The 24,299-nt window shown below is 42.8% G+C and overlaps 1 protein-coding gene across 5 annotated transcripts in view; it reads right to left on the bottom strand.

The window, feature by feature from the left end:
* LOC118363645 (fibroblast growth factor receptor 2-like) overlaps positions 1-24,299 on the bottom strand; it is a 97,222-nt gene that overhangs the window by 49,589 nt on the left and 23,334 nt on the right. For 4 of the 5 annotated variants that reach the window (XM_035744740.2, XM_035744728.2, XM_035744718.2 and 1 more), the window contains exons 3-6: positions 21,441-21,710; positions 16,829-16,903; positions 13,248-13,417; positions 6,652-6,775 (exon numbers count right to left, since the gene is read on the bottom strand). In XM_035744740.2, coding sequence (XP_035600633.1) covers positions 6,652-6,775; positions 13,248-13,417; positions 16,829-16,903; positions 21,441-21,710 — 639 coding nt within the window. The remainder of the gene's footprint in view (positions 1-6,651; positions 6,776-13,247; positions 13,418-16,828; positions 16,904-21,440; positions 21,711-24,299) is intronic. The other variant, XM_035744749.2, reaches the window with a different exon arrangement.

Below are 24,299 nucleotides of genomic sequence, written 5' to 3'. Positions count from 1 at the left end.
TCTGACAGTTGGTGCTTAAAGCTAGTGAGGGTGATAAGTGTTTCCAGTTTCAGAGATTTTTGTAGTTCGTTCCAGTCATTGGCAGCAGAGAACTGGAAGGAGAGGCGGCCAAAGAAAGAATTGGTTTTGGGGGTGACCAGAGAGGTATACCTGCTGGAGCGCGTGCTACAGGTGGGTGATGCTATAGTGACCAGCAAGCTGACATAAGGGGGGACTTTACCTAGCAGGGTCTTGTAGATGACATGGAGCCAGTGGGTTTGGTGATGAGTATGAAGTGAGGGCCAGCCAACGAGAGCGTACAGGTCGCAATGGTGGGTAGTATATGGGGCTTTGGTGACAAAACGGATTGCACTGTGATAGACTGCATCCAATTTGTTGAGTAGGGTATTGGAGGCTATTTTGTAAATGACATCGCCGAAGTCGAGGATTGGTAGGATGGTCAGTTTTACAAGGGTATGTTTGGCAGCATGAGTGAAGGATGCTTAGTTGCGAAATAGGAAGCCAAATCTAGATTTAACTTTGGATTGGAGATGTTTCATGTGGGTCTGGAAGGAGAGGTTACGGTCTAACCAGACACCTAGGTATTTGTAGTTGTTCACGTATTCTAAGTCAGAGCCGTCCAGAGTAGTGATGTTGGACAGGTGCAGGCAGTGATCGGTTGAAGAGCACGCATTTAGTTTTCCTTGTATTTAAGAGCAATTGGAGGCCACGGAAGGAGAGTTGTATGGCATTGAAGCTTGCCTGGAGGGTTTTTAACACAGTGTCCAAAGAAGGGCCAGAAGTATACAGAATGGTGTCGTCTGCGTAGAGGTGGATCAGAGACTCACCAGCAGCAAGACCGACATCATTGATGTATACAGAGAAGAGGGTCGGTTCAAGAATTGAACCCTGTGGCACCCCCATAGAGACTGCCAGAGGTCCGGACAGCAGACCCTCCGATTTGACACACTGAACTCTATCAGAGAAGTAGTTGGTGAACCAGGCGAGGCAATCATTTGAGAAACCAAGGCTGTCGAGTCTGCCGATGAGGATGTGGTGATTGACAGAGTCGAAAGCCTTGGCCAGATCAATGAATACGGCTGCACAGTAATGTTTCTTATCGATGGCAGTTAAGATATCGTTTAGGACCTTGAGCGTGGCTGAGGTGCACCCATGACCAGCTCTGAAACCAGCTCTGAGATTCGAAATGGTCGGTATTCTGTTTGTTGACTTGGCTTTCGAAGACCTTAGAAAGGCAAGGTAGGATAGATATAGGTCTGTAGCAGTTTGGGTCAAGAGTGTCCACCCCTTTGAAGAGGGGGATGACCGCAGCTGCTTTCCAATCTTTGGGAATATCAGACGACACGAAAGAGAGGTTGAACAGGCTAGTAATAGGGGAAGCAACAATTTCGGCAGATAATTTTAGAAAGACAGGGTCCAGATTGTCTAGCCCGGCTGATTTGTAGGGGTCCAGATTTTTCAGCTCTTTCAGAACATCAGCTGACAGGATTTGGGAGAAGGAGAAATGGGGAAGGCTTGGGCGAGTTGCTGTGGGGGGTGCAGTGCTGTTGACCGGGGTAGGGGTAGCCAGGTGGAAAGCATGGCCGGCCGTAGAAAAATGCTTATTGAAATTCTCAATGATGGTGGATTTATCAGTTTCCTATTTTCAGTGCAGTGGGCAGCTGGGAGGAGGTGTTCTTTTTCTCCATGGACTTTACAGTGTTGAGTTAGTGTTGCAGGATGAATGCATGACAGTTATGGATGAAGACTGTCATGAAAATAAAATAAAAAAATATATATACTCTTTCAGGGTTTTTTAGGTTACTACATGATTCTTTGTGTTATTTCATAGTTGTGATGTCTTCACTACTATTCTACAATGTAAAGAAAAACCCTTGAATGAGTAGGTGTGTCCAAATGTTTACGTAGATGAAGGGGAGGAGATGTTAAAGGAGGATTTTTAAGCCTTGAAACAATTGACACGTGGATTGTGTATGTGTGCCATTCAGAAGGTGAATGGGCAAGACAACATATTTAAGTCACTTTGAACAAGGTATGGTAGTAGGTGCCAGGCGCACTGGTTTGAGTGTGTCAAGAACTGCAACCCTGCTGTGTTTCACGCTCAACAGTTTCCGATGTGTATCAAGAATGGTCCACCACCCAAAGAAGATCCAGCCAACTAGAGTCCATGCCCTGATGAATTGAGACTGTTCTGAGGGCAAAAAGGGGTGCAACTCAATATTAGGAAGGTGTTCCTAATGTCTTGTACACTCAGTGTATGTATTTATTTTATTGTGGAATGAACAGCTGACTGAAGGTGTAGCTGCTGGACATTCATGCAGTTGAGTCTGTTTCGGTAGTAACATGGACACTTAACAACGTGATGAAACTTTGTTGCTCCTTGCGGAAACAAGTAAGGTATATAGCAAACGTGAAACAAGCAAATTGTTGTAGCAAACAGGTCTTTGGTTGCCTAGGCAATGCCCCCTCCCTCCAGCAGCATATACAAAAAGGGGTTCCAAAAGGGTTCTTTGGCTGTCCCCATAGTAGAACCCCTCTGTAAGGGTTTTACATGGAACCCAAAAGTGTTCTACATAGAACCAAAATGGTTCTACTTGGAACTAAAAAGTGCTCTTCCAAGGGTTCTCCTATGGGGACAGCCAAAGAACCCTTTTAGCTTCTAGATAACCTTTTTTTTCTAAGAGTGTAGAAACGTAATGAATATCATATTCTATTTCTTTGGCAGCACATGCAGTCAGGAGCGGAGGAGAGGAGAACATTTAGTTCTTTAAAAAATATATACATTTGTATGGTTACAACAGTGACCAAGATCATTTGGCTGAGCAATAACCATCATCCAAAATTCCATGACTGTCACAGCCATCACACACACACACACACACACACACACACACACACACACACACACACACACACACACACACACACACACACACACACACACACACACACACACACACACACACACACACACACACACACACACACACACACACACACACACACACACACACACACACACACACACACACACAGAGAGAGAGAGAGATGGGTCTCAGTCTGGGACACAGACCCATATTCATAAGAGTAGATTGTTGAATAACTCAGCAGGGAAAAAACACACACAGGCAAGCAATATATACAGTGTACACACATTTATCTGACATTTGATTTAACCCCCTCTTCTCCCCCACCCTCCTGCTAGTTTATTTAGCAAGATGACCAGTGCTCTACATAATACATTGAACACAACACACACACTCTAGTCTTGTAAAGGGGTTGAGTGAGTTAGGTTTGAACTTGCTTTTTCCCCTTGTAATACTGCTGACCAATGTTCCCTCTAAGCTGCGCGCATGCGAGAATGAACTTCACTCAACGTGAATGAACATCCTTACAGTAAATGAAAACATTACAGGAATCTATTTTGTATTGCAATTATAGAATATTTACACGGATATATTTTACAGTAAGTTTGACTGTAAAATATATTTTTACAACAGGACCCAAAGGCTGCCCCCAACAGGGGGAAGAGGAAAAATATTTTCAGATGCGCAGGAAAATGCTATTGTTGACATGGTTGTTGTCAACAATGCAATAAAACTGCGGGGGATTCAAGATAGAGTGCTGGCTGATAATGATATATTTGAAAATGTTAATTCTGTCAGCACAACAACTATTGCTTGAGTCCTAAAGAAACACCAAGTTACAATGAAACAGTTATACACTGTACCGTTCGAGAGAAACAGTGAACGGGTAAAAGTGCAAAGATCCCAATATGTCCAGGTAAGACGTCTGAGGTTACGTACACAGCTATACAAAATATTTACTGTAAAAAAACACTAGCATTTCTACAGTAAAACTGTGCACTTACTGTTTTTCAGAGAGTAATGGAGGTGGAAGCACTGGAAAGACCACATTCATTTGTATTTATCGATGAAGCTGGATTTAACCTTGCCAAAACACGGCGCAGAGGAAGGAATGTTATAGGTCAAAGGGCCACTGTGGCGGTTCCAGGCCAAAGGGGGGGAAATATCACCCTGTGTGCTGCAATGGCCAATGATGGTTTGCTTCTCAACACACCACTCATTGGCCCATACAACACAGAAAAAGGCTTATAGCTTTCCGAGAACAGCTCTATGCTCAGCTAGTGCCAGCAGAACAGGGGGAGCCAGTAAGAAACCCCCAAGTTTTTGTCATAGTTTGCGATAACGTTGCTTTTCACCACTCTGCAGCTGTCACAGATTGGTTTGCAGCACATCACAGATTTATGGTTTTGTACCTGCCTGCATATTCACCCTTCCTCAACCCAATAGAGGAGTTTTTCTCTGCCTGGAGGTGGAAAGTGTTTGGTCACCACCCACATGACCAAATGTCTCTTTTGGAAGCCATGCGTGCCGGATGTGAGGACACGAGTCCAGAGGACTGCCAGGGATGGATAAAGGCACTCCAGAAGGTTCTTCCCCAGGTGCATGGCAAGAGAAAACATTAGATGTGATGTTGAAGAAAACCTGTGGCCTGATGCTAGAGAGCCCCTCAATTATTTGTTCAAATTACAGTATGTACTTTTAGTTTCTACCTTTTTTTCTCATTACTGTAATTCCGTAAATTACTACAGACTATTGAAGCAAACTGCTAATTTTCATTTACCTTAAAGACTTGTTATATTCTAAAAAATTTAATAAATCATGTGAAAGAATGTCACTCTTTTCTTTGAAGAAAATATTACTTTGTATGAAGTCACTGAAATTGTTCAAAATGTAAAGATGAAAAGTTTGTATTTTCTGTATTGGTGCTAGTGCTTTTACTCTCAGTGTGTTCTGAGTGACAGTGTGTGTTATCTTAGTGAGGGTTGTGCATAGTGTTTGGCTGCACTGAGCGTGTTTTGAGCCATGTGTTAAGAGTTGTGTTGCTTGGAATGAGTTTTGCAGGTGATGTGAACTGTTTAGCTCAGGTGACTGTTGGTAGTGCAGACTGTAGTTACTGAGTTTTGCACATGTGACTCCAGTTGTGCCCACTGTCGTTTAGCAATCGAAAAAAACTGTAATTCTCTGTAATAATGGTATGCGAATAATAATGCATTTTATTTTGTAAAGTGGTTTCTTGTATCAAACACAACATTTTCAATCACCTTCTCTGAAGGACAAGTGGATTAACAGTTTAATGTCAAGCTCTGAATGTTTTTTTTCAAAAGTCAAAGGTCTACATTGAACATCACACATTGGCTGCTACTAAAGGCTGAATGATAGAACAACTATTTCCATGTTAAAATGTTATGGGATGCATTTTATCCATTGTTTTTGATGGAGCCACAGTACCACTGTTAAAACTGAAACTTAAAGCAGGTACAGCCTCAGTGTTCACAGTAAACGTGAGCTGAAGGTTGCACAGAATTTTAACAACGTTCAAGAAGACCAGACATTTGCTCAGTGCCCCAAAATATTTGAGGTAACAGTGCTGCTGACTACATTGGTTCTGTTTGCTCCCGAGAGAGGCTCCGCAGCATGTACTCCCACTGTCCCTCTCCAACTCCTCTAACAGTCACATCAATGGTCCCTTATGTCCAACCGAAGGTTTGCTGGATTCACAGTGTTGGGCCAACCCGAACAGTACTTGGCTGGCTTGGATATTTTCTTTTCACAATGTATTTTCCCGCGAGTTTCCAAAAATGCAGCTGATGCGTAACCAGGCAAGCACAGTACAGTTTGGCTTGTCTTGGTGTGAATCAGACTATTGTGACTAAGGAGCAAAAATGTGTCAAAGACTGCAGTCACCCAAGTCATAGACTGTTCTCTCTGTTACTACATGGCAAGCGGTACCGGAGCTCCAAGTCTCAGTCCAAAAGGCTCCTTAACAGCTTCTACCCCTAAGCCATCAGACTGCTGAACAATTTACATTGACCCCCACCCTTTGCTTTTACACTGCTGCTACTCGCTGGTTATTATCTATGCAGTCACGACATGTACAAATTACCACAACTAACCTGTACCTCCGCACATTGACTCGGTACCGGTACCCCCTGTATATATTGTTATTTTATTGTCTTACTTTTTATTTTTGTTTATTTAGTAAATATTTTCTTACCTCTATTTCTTGAACTGCATTGTTAAGGGCTTGTAAGTAAGCATTTCACGGTAAGGCCTACTACACCTGTTGTATTCGGCGCATTTGACAAATCAAATTTGATTTGATTTTTTTATTGGGCCAGGGCCCTGCCTACATACAATACATGCATCAATCCTGCTCATAGAAACAGACCTGTAACATCTAGGCAGCATTCCTTCTCTGTACTTACATACAGTGTAGTAGCATGCACCTGGGGATCAAACAGCCAGCAATAACCCTCAACCCCACCCCGTCCCCAACACCCTCTGTGAGAATCCCCTAATGCTGGCCCAAACAAGTAACGTTTAGTTGGAGTCTGCATGTAGCCTCGAGGTTAGACCAATTGGTCAGTAACCGAAAAGTTGCTGGTTCAAATCCCGGAGCCAACAAGTTGTCAAATCTGCCGCTGTGCCCTTGAGCAAAGTACCAAAATGCTCCAGGGACACATGCAAATGGCAGACCCCTACTTTTCACAGGTGTCTCGCAGATGTTATTATTAACCCAACCCATCCCTACCTCTATCCCAGGCAGGCCCAGTGCAGTACTCACCCACTACATCCAGGGTGTAGGTGTGGTTGATGGTGCCATATGCGTTCTCCACCAGGCAAGTATAGTTGCCCTTGTCGGATGGAACCACACTCTCCATGATCAGGGTCCAGTGCTGGTGACGCACCTGAAAGAGAAATCCAACCCATTAATGTGAATCTCACAGAGGAACATCCAAACCAATGCAAACTGCGGATTGATGGAAGGCCAGAGAGAGTAAGTGAGTGACGGGCAGTCAGGTCTATTCTCACGAGCGCATCATGGTGAAAAACAATATTACAGGGAGTGACAGACTGGTCCTAAGGTGAGCTGCTACCCCCACACAAGGAATTTCACTGTGCTCTCCCTAAGCTACTACTTACCACCTCTACTCCTTAGAACACTAGTGAAAACCCTGTAGATTCTAAATATTCTACTTTTTACTACTCACAGAGAAAACACTAGAAATTCTGTCTTTTATTTTAGGGCACTTGTTTTGCATGGATAAGTCAATTGGAGTGTGTTTGTGTGTGTGTGTGTGTGTGTGTGGGTGTGCGTGCAGTATGTGTGTGCGTGTTTGTGTGTCTTTACAGAACTGTCACTGAAGATAGTGAGGAGAAAGTGTTCGACTGAATACCGTGTTTATTAGAATGAGACTTTCTGCAGAATTAAAGCCAAGGGGAAACATTCTCCGGAACTTCCCATGAAGAGATGGCTGTGTTTCCTCGTAAACTATCACCCATTAACTACGTGTCACACGTTTTCCTTCCCTATTACATCCCAATACAATAGATAACTTGCAAATGAATCCATCACTGTAAAGTGTAACGTGACTTTTAATTGCACTTTAAAAAACGTTTGATTTGATTTCAATAGATTGGATGATTCCCCAATCGTATTATCGTATTCAGCGGAAGCATTTTTGTATACAGTGCTTTCGGAAAGCATTCAGACCCCTTGACTTTTTCCACATTTTGTTACGTTACAACCTTATTCTAAAGTGTATTAAATTGTTTTCTTTCTTCATCGATCTACAAACAATACCCCATAAAAACAAAACAAAAACAGTTTACAGAAATTTGTGCTCATTTATATATATATATATATATATATCACATTTACATAAGTATTCAGACCCTTTACTCAGTACTGTGTTGTAGCACCTTTGGCAGCGATTGCATCCTCGAGTTCATTGGGTATGACGCTACAAGCTTGGCACACCTCTATTTGGTGAGTATCTCCCATTCTTCTCTGCAGATCATCTCAAGCTCTGTCAGGTTGGATGGGGAGAGTCGCTGCACAGCTATTTTCAGGTCCTCTCCAGAGATGTTTGATCGGGTTCAAGGACATTCAGACACTTGTCCCGAAGCCACCCCTGCGGTGTCTTGGCAGTGTGCTTAGGGTCATTATCCTGTTGGAAGGTGAACCGACTCTTCTCTGTATATATCAATGATGTTGCTCTTGCTGCGGGTGATTACTTGATCCACCTCTACGCAGACGACACCATTCTGTATACATCTGGCACTTCTTTGGACACAGTGTTAACCTTTTTGGGATAGGGGGCAGCATTTTCACTTTTGGATGAATAGCGTGCCCAGAGTGAACTGCCTCCTACTCTGTAGGTGCCAGATGCTAATATATGCATATAATTATTAGTATTGGACAGAAAACACTCTGAAGTTTCTAAAACTGTTTGAATGATGTCTGTGAGTATAACAGAAATCATATGGCAGGCAAAAACCTGAGAAAAAATGCAACCAGGAAGTGGGAAATCTGAGGTTTGTAGTTTTTCAACTCAGCCCCCATTGAAGATACAGGGTGATATTAGCTATGTTTCACTTCCCAAGGCTTCCACTAGATGTCAACAGTATTTAGAACCTGTTTTGAGGATTCTACTCTAAAGGAGGGGCTCATAAGTGCTCTTTGAGTGAGTGGTCTGGCAGAGTGCCACAGCCTCCGTCTGGTGCGCTCACATGAAAGGTAGCTACAGTGGGGCAAAAAAGTATTTAGTCAACCACCAATTGTGCAAGTTTTCCCACTTAAAAAGGTGAGAGAGGCCTGTAATGTTCATCATAGGTACACTTCAACTGTGAAAGACGAAATCCAGAAAATCACATTGTAGGATTTTTAATGAATTTATTTGCAAATTATGGTGGAAAATAAGTATTTGGTCACCTACAAACAAGCAAGATTTCTGGCTCTCACAGACCGTCTTTAAGAGGCTCCTCTGTCCTCCACTCGTTACCTGTATTAATAGCACCTGTTTGAACTTGTTATCAGTATAAAATACACCTGTCCACAACCTCAAACAGTAACACTCCAAACTCCACTATGGCCAAGACCAAAGAGCTGTCAAAGGACACCAGAAACAAAATTGTAGACCTGCACCAGGCTGGGAAGACTGAATCTGCAATAGGTAAGCAGCTTGGTTTGAAGAAATCAACTGTGGGAGCAATTATTAGGAAATGGAAGACATACAAGACCACTGATAATCTCCCTCGATCTGGGGCCCCACGCAAGATCTCACCCCGTGGGGTCAAAATTATCACAAGAACGGTGAGCAAAAATCCCAGAACCACACGGGGGGACCTAGTGAATGACCTGCAGAGAACTGGGACCAAAGTAACAAAGCCTACCATCAGTAACACACTACGCTGCCAGGGACTCAAATCCTGCAGTGCCATACGTGTCCCCCTGCTTAAGCCAGTACATGTCCAGGCCTGTCTGAAGTTTGCTAGAGAGCATTTGGATGATCCAGAAGAAGATTGGGAGAATGTCATATGGTCAGATGAAACCAAAATATAACTTTTTGGTAAAAACTCAACTCTTCGTGTTTGGAGGACAAAGAATGCTGAGTTGCATCCAAAGAACACCATACCTACCGTGAAGCATGGGGAAACACCATGCTTTGGGGCTGTTTTTCTGCAAAGGGACCAGGACGACTGATCCGTGTAAAGGAAAGAATGAATGGGGCCATGTATGTGAGATTTTGAGTGAAAACCTCCTTCCATCAGCAAGGGCATTGAAGATGAAACGTGGCTGGGTCTTTCAGCATGACAATGATCCAAAACACACTGCCCGGGCAACGAAGGAGTGGCTTCGTAAAGAAGCATTTCAAGGTCCTGGACTGGCCTAGCCAGTCTCCAGATCTCAACCCCAATAGAAAATCTTTGGAGGGAGTTGAAAGTCCGTGTTGCCCAGCAACAGCCCCAAAACATCACTGCTCTAGAGGAGATCTGCATGGAGGAATGGGCCAAAATACCAGCAACAGTGTGTGAAAACCTTGTGAAGACTAAAGAAAACTCTTGACCTCTGTCATTACAAACAAAGGGTATATAACAAAGTATTGAGATAAACTTTTGTTATTGACCAAATATTTATTTTCCACCATAATTTGCAAATAAATTCATTAAAAATCCTACAATGTGATTTTCTGGATTTTTTTTCTCATTTTGTCTGTCATAGTTGAAGTGTACCTATGATGAAAATTATAGGCCTCTCATCTTTTTAAGTGGGAGAACTTGCACAATTGGTGGCTGACTAAATACTTTTTTGCCCCACTGTATGTTCTACTTCATTTGTTCAGACGAAGGAATTGTCCGGTTAGGACATTAATTAAGTTTTATGTTATAAACATCCTAAAGATTGATTCCATACTTAGTTTGGCATGTTTCTACGGGGTGTAACGGAACCATTTAAACTTTTTGTCCAACGTTCGGCGCGACCTGAACGCGCTTTTGGATTTGTTTACCAAACGCCCTAACAAAAGAAGATATTTGGACATAACTGATGGACATCATCGAACACAATCAAACATTTATGGTGGAACTGGGATTCCTGGGAATGCATTCTGATGAAGATCATCAAAGGTAAGTGATTTTTTAAAATGCTATTTCTATAAATAATATTTCTAAGTATTATTCAAGATTTATGATAAAAATATCCTAAAGATGGATTATATACATCGTTTGACATGTTTCTACGGACTTCAATGGACATTTTTTTACTTTTCGTCTGGACTTTGTGCCCGCACTTTGTGCATTTGGACTAAACGTGCAAACAAAAAGGAGGTATTTGGACATAAAGATGAAATTTATTGAACAAAACAAACATTTGTCTAACATGGAGACCTGGGAGTGCCATCAGATGAAGATAATCAAAGGTAAGTGATTAATTTGAACTTTTGTGACAGCTCTCCTTGGTTGGAAAATGGCTGTATGGTTTTCTGTGGCTAGGCGCCGACTTAACATTTTACGGCTGTAGGGGCAGTATTGAGTTGCTTGGATGAAAAGGTGCCCATTGTAAACGGCCAGCTCCTCAGTCTCAGTTGCTAATATATGCATATTATTATTAGTATTGGATAGAAAACTCTGAAGTTTCCAAAACTGTCAAAATATTGTCTGAGTATAACAGAACTGATATTGCAGGCGAAACCCTGAGGAAAATCAAAACAGGAAGTGCCTTCTGTTTTGAAAACTCCATGTTCCATAGCCTCCCTTTGCTGGATTTAAAGGGATATGAACCAGATTCATTTTCCTATCGCCTCTTCAAGGTGTCAGTCTTCAGACATAGTTTCAGGCTTTTATTTTGAAAAATGAGCCAGAACGTTCATCGCGTCAAGTGGTCACATGAGTTTGGCTCGCGCAACAGAATTTGGACAGACTCCTACTGTGAAAGACATTGATGAAAGACATTGGTTGATATATTATCGATTATATATTTTAAAAACAACCTGAGGATTGATTATAAAAAACATTTGACATGTTTCTGTGGACATTACGGAAACTATTTCTACAAATAATCTTTATGGAACAAAAGTAACATTTGTTCTGTAACTGGGAGTCTCGTGAGTGAAAACATCCGAAGATCAAAGGTAAACGATTAATATGATTGCTTTTATGATTTGTGACCGAGCTACCTGATGCTAAGTGTACTTAATGTTTTATCGTGCGATCGATAAACTTACAAACACTTGGAATGCTTTTGTTGTAAAGCATAATTTCAAAATCTGGCACGACAGGTGGATTAACAAAAGGCTAAGCTGTGTTTTCCTATATTGCACTTGTGATTTCATGAATATAAATATTTAGAGTAATATTGATTGTATGTAGCGCTATGCTATTCAGCGGTTGTTGATGACACTTATCCCAATATCAGGATTCCAGCCATAACAAGTTAACATAATCGCATGGTGTGCTTTCGCCGTAAAGCCTTTTTGAAATCGGACACAGCGGCTGGATTTACATTGTTTGTTTGTTACATTGTTTGAGTTTGCAGAATGTGCAAACAGCAGTTGGGCGAAGTGCATGGGTTCTTAGAACATAGACTGGTCCCTTCTGTTCAACTTTAGGTCGAGGCTGCGGATCCATAGGTAACCGTCCCGTCCCGCCGGATCCCTTTTCCCCAGAGCTGATGATCCAAATCACTGGCTTTACCTTACACACCAATTTTTTGAGGTCACCCTCCCTTCACATTTCTCACTGCCAATCGTGAATGAATCTTCCATGCCGCACCTGCATTTCAACCATTTGATCTGAACCAGTTTCATGGGGATATTCATCTAGATCTTCTTGAGTTATCGATTGTGATGGGGGGAAAAAAGACAGTTACATATCGGGATATTATTTTTTATGACATATTGTATCGTATCATTTTGACAATATCTCAATATTATTTTTGACTTAGTTGGCTGTACCTGCACCAAAACTTTTTTTTCTTTCTTATTTTTCTTATTTTCAATCTTATTTGTTAAATTTTTAAATAGGGAGCCAATTAGTTTTCAGCACTTATTTCCTTGACTGATCGTTTTCTCATGGCTCTGTCTTGTACCTCTGCAGCAGACATATGGTGGGCAATATGTTTGGAACATTGAATCGCAATATATATATATAGAATCATGAGAATCACAACACATATCGGCACCTAAGTATCGTGATAATATCATATTGTGAGGTCCCTGGCAATTCCGAGCCCTAGTTATTGACATGGTTTCGAAGTACCCTACAGTGTTGGTTTGTATTATGTACCTGGAGCAAATTTGTCTCCTACCTATGTTTTTGTTGTTGATCAAAGCACATATTTTGTTCAGTGGTGCACGCTGAGTTGAACATGCAACTATTCGAAAGAAAGACGCAAACATTCGCACAATCATCCTAAAATCTCTTAAGAAAAGAGGTAGTGTTTTTTGTATTACAGTAACGTTATGCGTTTATATTTGGTTATGTTGTATACTTTCATTGTGTGTTCTTGCAGACTTTGATCAACTTTATTAAACAAGCAACATTCGTCAGAGACCGTGCGTGAAGTAGAGAATCCTGCACATGTGAAGAAGCTTCAGGACCTTTAGATGTCGGGAAAGGGGGTGCAGAAAGTCGGCTCCACAGCCACCCCGTAAACTTTAACTAGGCTGCGCAGCTCAACAGTAGTAGAGGCAGAGCCAAAATGGAAGGGCAACAGTCTGCCTCAAAATCAAGACGCAGAAAAATGCATTGAAAGTCGTTTCTAAACCGTCACAAAAGTAAACTTGAATTAAACATTTGATTACATAGACTAATTTCAATGCGCTAGTCATGAGAAACTCCATGTCCCAGCATGCTGCAGTGCGGGGTTCTCTCTCGTACCTTGTACCCGCCCATGCGGTCCTCCTGTCGGAATGGTCGGCTGTTCTTCAGCCAGCGCATCTTAGGACGTGGGTTGCCCCCGGCAGCACAGCGAAACTTGACTGTGTTGGCAGCAGGTACAGCATGTAGCCTCTTCTCCATCTTCTCCAGCATCGTCCAATAGGGAGCCCCTAAAAAAATGAGATGACCAATCAGGGTTTTTGTTTAGTCAAAATCTCAAATTAGATTTTGTTCATATATAGCAAAACAGTAACATATATTATATTAGGGAAGTACCAGACAGTACCAGAAAGTGTTCATTGTTACCACATAGTTTATTAGTTAAAACCATATCAGCTTAAACCATGCTGTAAAATAAGTCTTACTTATATTTGTGAGAGTAACTTTGCTCACTTTCTCTACTGTCAACAGAAACACTGTATGGGAAACATGGCTGAGCAGCAGACCTCTGTTGATTAACAGTTTCAGTCCAAAGCCTGAACAACATGGATTACTACAACTATAGCAGGTAGTGAGAAAGAGTGAGGGAGGTGGTCACAGGCTATGTCCCAAATGGCACCCTATTCCCTATGGACCCTAGTCAAAAGGATTGTACTAAATAGGGAATATGGTGCCATTTAGGGAGAAACTACAGTTCACACTGGAAACACTTAATACTCAAACATAAATGTTTTCTTTTGAAGGTTGCAGGACACGTTACCAAGTGGGTAACTAGACCATCACATCCATTTTATCTAGTTGCAGTTAGAGCTTTTTTTTAACCACTTCTTCCAATTACAATATTTAGCCTGTCATCGGGAAGATATGGCTGTTGGAGGGAAGGGATATTTATCATCCATGAATAATCATTATGTTCCAGAAGGGAGAAAGATTATTTCACATTTGTTGTGGGTGAGAAATGTTTGGTTTGTAAAGGGTAAGTTACCCACACAATGATCGATCATGCTCCTTCATTCAAATACACTCCCACAGGGATGTATAGGAAGTTAGTAACACCCCTTTTCTGTCTGGCCTACATACTGTAACTGCAGCTCGTTCACCCCATATATCTCATTTTCTGTAGTTCCCTGAAGCCCCCCCTCTCTCACACACACGCATGTTATCTTCTCTCTACCCCCTGCCTCCCCATTTCTCTCTCTCGGCACCTGGGAGAGTGATTGCATAAGCAGATGCACTCAGAAAGAAGAGAAATTTCACAACCAATGTCCCCACCATCACTTCCTATATCTCTATTACAGGAGCAGAGAGAAGAGGGGGAACACTCCAGGGTTACTGCAGCCGTTAGACACTCTTTTAGCCTTATTGGGCCTCTGTCCTTCTCTTTCCACCCCTCCCTCCCTGTTTTAGCCCCTCTCCCTCTTCCCACTCCTCTCTCCCGCCCGCCAGAGTTCAATCAGAATACTATCAGAGTCGGTCACCACCCATAATTTTCTCTGGCATGCAAACTGGACAGTACACACATACTTTGATACAGAAGAAGTAAACCATGCTCTTCCTTCCAGGATGAACCAACACACTATAATTAGACTAGTTAGGTTCTTTTAAGCCCATTTCCTTCTCACTCTGTCCCCCTATTTCTCGCCATCTTATTTTCTCTTTCAACAGTCCTACCTACAGACACAGTCAGACAGGTTAGGGTGGCGACTGCCCTCGTTCGGGAGTTCGTCTCTCTCAGGTGAACTCTGACCCCGGAGTGGCAGCAGCTGTGTCTGATGATGAGCACGGTACATGATAGTGAAAGGTGACCAGGTCTGTTTCCCATGCTCCCGTCGTCCGGTGGTAGCGAGACTTCAAAGACCCCCCAACCTCTGTCCAGATGAGGCCAAACTCTCACTGGCCAACTGCTGTGGCCCCTAAGACCCCGCTGTGGCCCCTAGCACCCTGTGTGGCCCCCCTATGGCCCCTTAAGCTCTCTGAATGGACAGCTTCTCTTACTGTTTACTCTGTGGCAGTCTGGGGTTAGCTCAGGTTATCTATGTAACTCTAAAACAAGAATGTGCTGTACGTTCAGCATGAGGAATGCGGCACAAACATAAGTGTCAAATGATAGTATTAATTGTACATTTGCCCCATACTGTAGAGCTGGTACTAGAGCTACATATACAGTATATCTAGGACAAACATAAAGCAGCTAATGATAGACTATTAAAAGCTTGTAAATTGTACCCTACAGATGTTTCAAACGAAGACAACCGGGAGCAATTAAGGATGATCTCCTTAACAGGCCAGAGAATGAGTTAGAACAAAACCAACGAGCGTGGAACCCCACATCCACTCTGACCTCCCCCTGACGTCAATGCTGCCCCGAAAAAAACAAAGCCTTCTCCATGATCCTTCCATATTCCTTGCTCGTCTCCTTCAATCACAGCCAACCTCCGCTGACACTGGGTAGGGGGTACATCTTCACCCATAACTTTTTCTCCCAGTGTTTTAGGGGGGGCCTGGTTGTGACTGTGTTGTTGTTCAATCTCTTTTTAAGAAAGTGGAATCAAAGTGTACAGAGTACGAGCTGAGACAGACACTGAAACCTAACCCATTGGGCATTAGAACGGCCCCAAGCACAATGCTCAGACCTCCCCTTCTCCTTCCTTCTTTCCCAAAAAAGCCTCCACAACACCCCTCCAAAAGTGGGCCGGGGGCCAGCGCTCTACAGCGTTAGCATACACAGAGAAGTGCTGGTGCTGATCCAAGCCAGAACGCTGTAGTTAAAAGGCCTCAACCGTCCCCTATTTTTTTCTCTTCCGCCTCTCTTTTTTAATATTCCGGTTTTGAATTCTTAGAAAAAAAACACCAGGAGAAAATTCAACCGAGCTGCCAGAACAGTTTTTACTTAGCTTTCAATCAGCTTATTACCACCAGAAACATTTTTTCCCCCTTCTCTCTATTTTCCTCTCCTTACAGAGTTCCTAGATGACATATTTAATGGATTTCAGGCAATTATAGTCGGTGCAAAGTGGGGGAGTTGAACCCACTGTGAGGGACGGTGCGTGTTTAAAATTTTAACAAGATATGGAAGCCTTCAGCCTGTGACACACACACAGAGCCCATCTCCCATCAGGTCCCTAACTAACCCAGTCCAGATGGGAGCATTCCATAATGGATGAGTCCAGCTGACTCGCTCCTTGGGGCCTGACTACCTGCGAGATGCAGGCTACAGGAGGAATGTTAGGAATTCCTCTTCCCTGGAGCGCCTAAAAGGCCTGGGAGAGATAGGCTTACAAACATCACACACGCATATACACATTCCCAGCACACACTCCCAGACTTACTACATTTACAGGAATGCTACAGTACAGCTGAGATCTCATTGCAGATTTGAACTAATGAAACCAAGAGATTTAGTAACACTGTGCACACAACACACAAAAAGACAAACATTTAGGAGTATAGTAACTTTGGTCATGACGGCATTAGACCTGATGGTCGAAAGGCCAAGCCATGTCCTTCAGATCCACAACAGTGTTATTATATAACAATGCAGGTAAAAACAACCCCAAAAAACAACAACTTATTGGCTGAGTTCACATATTGCCTCAATGCCCTGTTCCCACACTGTCCCACAATACTATGCCCATACTCACTTATCTGCTCTCCGTCCACCCCCACGTCCTCTGATCGCTCTGTGTCGTCCTCATCGTCCCCAGACGAGATGGCATCTGTAGAGATGACCACGGTTAATTCCTACCATCTCTGCCACCTCTCAACACAGCTCCAGCCATACACATACACTGCTACACACTGCTACACACTGCTACACACTGCTACACACACACACACACACACACACACACACACACACACACACACACACACACACACACACACACACACACACACACACACACACACACACACACACACACACACACACACACACACACACACACACACACACACACACACACACACACACACACACACACACACACACACACACACACACACACACGTGTTTAGGTGAGGTGGCAGAATCAGGTGATGTAATACTGACGTTTACACTGTTCACAAAATCACTAATCATATGCAATCAAGAACAGCATCACTGAGAGTCACTGACGTTTGTAAGAAAAGTTGAATAACTACAACTACATGACCATTCCACAACCCTTCCATGGCCATTCCCCAACTACCATCCTATTAAAAAAGCATCACAACCTCAAAAGATCAGGGATGTAGTAGGCTGGACACAGGAAATGTTTAACAATACTTTTTTCTGATTAAAAACTAGTTCATTGCATCAGCCATGTGCCCAGTTTCATAATATTACCATATGTCCCAGCTGCTTGCCATAGGTTTGAAGTAATCATGAAAAAACAGGCATTATTTTTGGGGCTTTTTTCACCCTACCAGCTCGCCTTCCGAAAGTTCTGTTCCCAGCCTATTGTTCTACGTCACAATGCCTGCTTTGCTATTGTTGGCAATGAGACCTGCCCACGTTTCTGGTAGTTAAAATGTAAACAACAAAAAATTACTCATGGAACTGAGGTCGTCCCATTGTTTCAAATCGGGAAATATAGGCATGTCTGTCTATTTCAACAAATATCTCAATGTGTATATTTAGATTTATTTTAATTGGATACCATTTTAAATCATGAGAATCTCCTCTTTCTAATTATGTAAGGCTGGGCAGTGTATTCCGTTGTCATCAAACGCTTGCCCCGAAATACCTTTTGTCCTTGGAATGCTGAGCTCCGCCCATTGTTTTCCTACGGAGAGGCATGTTGGTATATTGGGTCAAATATCTCGCAATGTGTATATTTCTATTTTTTTTATCAGGATAATCTAATCTTTCTAATTATGTAAGGCTGGGCAGTGTATTCCGTTGTCATCAAACGCTAGACCAGAAAGTCAGAAGTTGCCATTTTTTCCCCAACATTCTCATTATGTAGACATACGCACACTTGGCACTTTCGAGGTGCAGATGTTTACTTTCTACACAACTTGGTATTTTTCAGTTTCGTCATAAGAACAGATTGTAGTAGTAGTAATAAAAAAGTGGCGCAGTGGTCTAAAGCACTGCATTACAGTTCTAGCTGTGTCACCAGAGATTATGGGTTTGAGTCAAGGCTCTGTCGCAGCCAGCTGTGACCGGGAGACCCATAGACTTTTGTATTGTGTTATTGATTATGTTTGTTTATTCCATGAGTAACTCTGTGTTGTTGTTTGTGTCGCACTGCTTTGCTTTATCTTCGCCAGGTCGCAGTTGTAAATGAGAACTTGTTCTCAACTAGCCTACCTGGTTAAATAAAGGTTAAATAAAAATTAAATACAAATAAAAATGTCTTTAATGTAGGGCTCAGAGAATGCCAAGATTGTGCAAAGCTGTCATCAAGGCAAAGGGTGGCAAGTTTGAAGAATCTCAATTATAACATACATTTTGATTTGTTTAACACTCTTTTGGTTACTACATGATTCTATGTGTTATTTCATAGTTTTGATGTCTTCACTATTATTCTACAATGTAGAACCCTTGAATGAGTAGGTTTGTCTAAACTTTTGACTGGGACTGTATGGGATTTATCAACCAATCAATATACATGCAAAAACACAGATATTGAAGCAATCAATTCTTAAAATCAACCTGCAATAGAGCATGTTGGGAAATATGGTAATCATGGGCGTGTTTTTTTTATACAGAAAATACTGACACAGGAGGCAGATGGTTAGAGTCTTACAATATTTATTAATCCAATAGGGGAAGGCAAGAGGGTCAAAACCAGTACAGAGTCCAAAAGGTACTGAAGGGCAGAATCAAGGTCAGGCCAGGCAGGATAATCAGGCAGGAGGGAAACAAGTCTAGAGTCAGGCAGGGGTCAAAATTGAAAGGACTATCAAAAAGAGACTAGAAAATGGAGTATGGGAAAACCACGCTGGTTGACTTGACTAAACAAGCAAGACGAACTTGCACAGAGAGACAGGAAACACAGGGATATATACACTGGGGAAAACAAGCAACACCTGGAGGGGGTGGAGATAATAACAAGGACAGGTGAAACTGATCAGGGTGTGACAGAAATAAATAAATAATGGAAAAGATATTAACTATGTCAGTACTGTACATGTAAAATGATTACAAACAAACATATTCCGAGATAGGTACAGTTTTAAACACTCACACATATTTTTATATTTCTTTGAAAAAATTACCCCTTTTCCCCCCATTTTCGTTTTATCCAATTGGTAGTTGCCATCTTGTCTCATTGCTGCAACTCCCATACCGACTCGGGAGAGGAGAAGGTCAAGAGCCGTGCGTCCTCCGAATCGCAACCCAACCAAGCCCCACTGCTTCTTGACACAATGCCCACTTAACCTGTAGTGACGCCCAGCCCATGAACGGGATCATTATCATCATCTGACACTAATTAGCATAACGCAACGGACATACATCTTCCTAGAAAATATCCCTATTCATGAAAATCACAAGTGAAATATATTGGAACACAGCTTAGCCTTTTGTTAATCACCCTGTCGTCTCAGATTTTCAAAATATGCTTTACAGCCAAAGCTAGACAAGCATTTGTGTAAGTTTATCATAGCCTAGCATAGCATTATGCCCTGCTTGCAGCAGGCAACATTTTCATGAAAATAAGAAAAGCAATCAAATTAAATAATTTACCTTTGAAGAACTTCAGATGTTTTCACTCACGAGACTCCCAGTTAGATAGCAAATGTTCCTTTCTTCCCAAAATATTATTTTTGTAGGCGAAATAGCTCCGTTTGATCTTCACGTTTGGCTGAGAAATCGACCGGAAAATGCAGTCACTACAACACCAAACTTTTTTCCAAATTAGCTCCATAATATCGACAGAAACATGGCAAACGTTGCTTAGAATCAATCCTCAAGGTGTTTTTCACATATCTATTCGATAATATATCCGAGATGAGACAATTGGTTTCTCATTAGAAGCGATTGGAATAATGGCTACCTCTGTACTTTACGCAAGATTTTCTGCAGGAGCCATCTTGTGACCACTTGCTCAATGTAGTCCCTTACGGCTATTCTTCAACATAAATGCGTAAAAATATGTCACAATGCTGTAGATACCTTGGGGAATACGTAGAAAGCGTAAGCTCATTCGTAGCCCATTCACAGCCATATAAGGAGTCATTGGCATGCAGCACTTTCAAAGTATGGGGCACTTCCTGGTTGGATTTTTATCTGGGTTTCGCCTGTAACATCAGTTCTGTTATACTCACAGACAATATCTTTGCAGTTTTGGAAACGTCAGTGTTTTCTATCCAAAGCTGTCAATTATATGCATAGTCTAGCATCTTGTCGTGACAAAATATCCCGTTTTAAAACGGGAACGTTTTTTATCCAAAAATGAAATACCGCCCCCAGAGTTTCAAGAGGTTAACCCGGAATCCGGCCGCACCAATGTGTCGGAGGAAACACCGTACACCTGGCGACCGTGTCAGCGTGCACTGCACCCGGCCCGCCACAGGAGTCACTAGTGCATGATGGGATAAGGACATCACTGCTGGCCAAACTCTCCCCTAAAACCCTCATTTACGCCACCCTGGCTGTCATTCTAAATGCAGGTTGCAGGTGATTAAAATGTCCAATTGTTGGGTAGCCTCACTCACTGGCTGGATTCCAATAGGAATTACACATCACTTTGCAAGCCAGCATAATGTGACTAACAACTAACAATGTGACTGTAAATCAGGAGATTCCATTCGCTGTGTTAGGATATCACGAGGCCCTGAAAGAAATGCCTTATGATATACTGTATTGTCATGAAAAAAAATATGCAAATAATGGTAGAACCGTTCATGGAGGGTTCTTGGAAGAACCTATAGAGGATAAAAGGGTTCTTGGTAGAATTATTTGTAGAGGGTTCTACGAAGAACCCTTTATAGGGAATCCTAGCTATTACACTTTACAGAGAGTTTTATGAAGAACCCTTCATATAGGATTCTAGGTAGAGCCTTCGGCAAAGGGTTCTACCGAGCACAAAAAGGGTTCCCCTATGGAGACAAACCGAAGAACCCTATATGGTTCTACTTAGCACCTTTTTTTCTAAGAGTGTAGGACCTACACTATGACCAACTCTACCTGTGTCTGTCCCTGTCCTGCCCTTGCAGGCTGGTTGGCTGGCTCGTTTCTCCCAGCCCTGGCTTTTTGGTTGCTCCCTGCCCTGACTGGCTGGTTATCCCCTGTCCTGCTTCCTGCCTGGCTCCCTGACTCACCTGTGACATTCACTATGAAGCAGAGTGTGTCGCTGCCCTGAGGGCCCGCGGTGCTGCAAGCGTACAGGCCCGAGTCCTTGGGCGAGGCGTCGCGGATCTGCAGCACCTCCCGCTCTATCAGGGTGCGGTTGTTGACCCCCAGAGAGGAACCATCCTTAGTCCAGGTGATGGTCCCCACCTCCCCGGGCAGAGGGCAGTTGAGCTTCAGCAATTCCCCCGGGTGCACCGAGCACACGGTGGGCTTAGAGATTTGGTATTTGGTCGGAGGCTCTGCAGAGCAAAGAAAAGGGAGGGGGAGGCCGGGGAGGGGTGTGCACAGAAAGGAGGGAAGAAAGACAGGGAGAAAGGTGGAAGAGGAAGAAACAAGCAATAGTGTAAGAAATATTTTTTTAAACACCACATAACCCCATGGATGCACTTACATCAATGTAAAGCCAAGAGGAGTGATACAGAGAGAGAGGAGGCCCAAACTGTTTAATCTTAAAACCATATATTAACATGACAACCCTCATTCAGGACACACCCTAAACATTATCTTTAGTGTTGGGTTGTGTTTTCATGCGTAAAGCATGCAGTTATGGCCCAAAGCAGAGGGTAGAGAGTGGACAGTGGCGTGGAGGTGGAGGCAGAGCCTGTGAGAATAACAACCAATCAGTGGCCAGACAGATAAACAGACCCTCTCCCTTTCAGCACAAATACCAGCCAGTGTGAGTACAGCAGAGAAAGACAGGTACCTCCAAAATAACAAGATATACACGGAATAAAAATATGAACGCAACGTGTAAAGTGTTGGTCCCATGTTTCATGAGCTGAAATAAAAGATCCCAGAATTGATCCATACGAACAAAAAGCTAATTTCTCTAAAATGTTGTGCACAAATTTGTTTACATCCCTGTTAGTGAGTATTTCTCCTTTGCCAAGATAATCCATCCACCTGACAGGTGTGGCATATCAAGAAGCTGATTGAACAGCATGATCATTACACAGGTGCACCTTGTGCTCTGGAAAATAAAAAGCCACTAAAATGTGCAGTTTTGTCACAACACAATGCCACAGATGTCTCAAGTTGAGGGAAAAGGAAATTGCCAATCTGACTGCAGGATTGTCCACCAGAGCTGTTGCCAGATAATTTAATGTTAATTTCTCTACCATAAGCCACCTCCAATATCGTTTCAGAGAATTTGGCAGTACGTCCAACTGGCCTCGCAACCGCAGACCACGTGTAACCACTCCAGCCCAGGACATCCACATCTGGCTGCAGAATTGTCTGAGACCAGCCACTCAGACAGCTGATGAAACTGTGGATTTAAAACTGATGAAGTTCTGCACAAACTGTCTCAGGGAAGACTGCATGCTCATCATCTTCAGCAGGGTCGTGACCTGACTGCAGTTTGGCATCGTAACCGACTTCAGTGAGCAAATGCTCACCTTCGATGGCTACTGGCATGCTGGAGGAGTGTGCTCTTCACAGATGAATCCCTGTTTCAACTGTACCAGGCAGACAGCGTGTACTGTATGTTGTTGTGCGGGTTGCTGTTGTCAACGTTGTGAACAGAGTGCCCCATGGTGGCGGTGGGGTTATGGTATTGACAGCAATTTGAATGCACAGAGAAACCGTGGCGAGATCCTCAGGCCCATTTTTCGTGCCATACAACCGCCACCATCACCTCATGTTTCAGCAAGATAATGCTTGGCCCCATGTACACATTTCCTGGAAGCTGAAAATATCCCAGTTCTTTCATGGCCTGCCTACTCACCAACGTGTATGACAGCATGTTCCAGTTCCCGACAATACCCAGCAACTTCGCACAGCCACTGAAGAGGAGTGGGACAACATTCCACAGGCACAATCAACAGCCTGATCAACTCTATGCGAAGGAGATGTGTTGAGCTCTTTGAGGCAAATGGTGGTCACACCAGATACTGACTGGTTTTCTGATCCACGCCCCTACCTTTTTTTAAATGTATCTGTGGCCAACAGATGCATATCTGTGTTCCCAGTCATGTGAAATCCATAGATTAGGGCCTAATGTTTTTTTTTTTAATTGAATGATTTCCTGATTGAACTGTAACTGAGTAAAATCTTTGAAATTGTTGTATGTTGCGTTTATATATTTTTTCAGTGTATTTTTTTCAATCCCCTACACCCATCAGAAAGAAAATCCAGACAGGAAAGGGTGAAAGCTGTTTTAGAGGGAGCACTCTTTCTTTTCCTGTCTTGTTTTTGGACAGTAAGACAGAAGACAAAACCTTGACCTAACCAAAGGTCTAATTACTCTGTTTTCCAGTCCTCTCTCTCTCTACAACCATGGTAAATCTAGTCTCTAACCTCTGCCTTGATTTGACACACTCAGTCTACAGATTTCAACACTTCATTACAAAAACAAACCTTGGCAGAGGTGCAAGATTTTTGGATTGTTTATTGCAATATTGTGTGTGCGCTTGTTTTCCATAAAATAAATATTGTACGTGGCTAACGTGTCTTAGACAGTCCACATTTGGCTGACTGTACCGTAATAATTAGAGGCATAGTACAGAGGCAATCCCAACCGTTCCTGTATCTCAGCACACCTCCCTAAGTACATTCCACCTTCATTGTGTGTGTTACATTAACTCCCACCCCTGAGCAGGAAGAGAAAGTTAATTGCCATGCCAGAACGTGTGTGCTCTAAGCGCTCCCCCCGGGCACATTGCCCCACAGGTATAGTTCCGGTACTGTGATATTTTTTTCCTCTTTCCTTCACTCCGGAAATAATTAAGCCATCCGTCTCCACCCACCACCCACTGTGCATGGTCTGAGGAGGAGTGTGTATGTTGATTGATGCGGGCTATATTCACCACCTTTGTTTATTTCCCTAC

Source organism: Oncorhynchus keta, chromosome 3 (assembly GCF_023373465.1).
Source record: "Oncorhynchus keta strain PuntledgeMale-10-30-2019 chromosome 3, Oket_V2, whole genome shotgun sequence".
Lineage (NCBI taxonomy): Eukaryota > Metazoa > Chordata > Actinopteri > Salmoniformes > Salmonidae > Oncorhynchus > Oncorhynchus keta.
The sequence above is the reverse complement of the archived record's forward strand: the minus strand, read 5'-3'. Positions and strand labels throughout refer to the sequence as shown.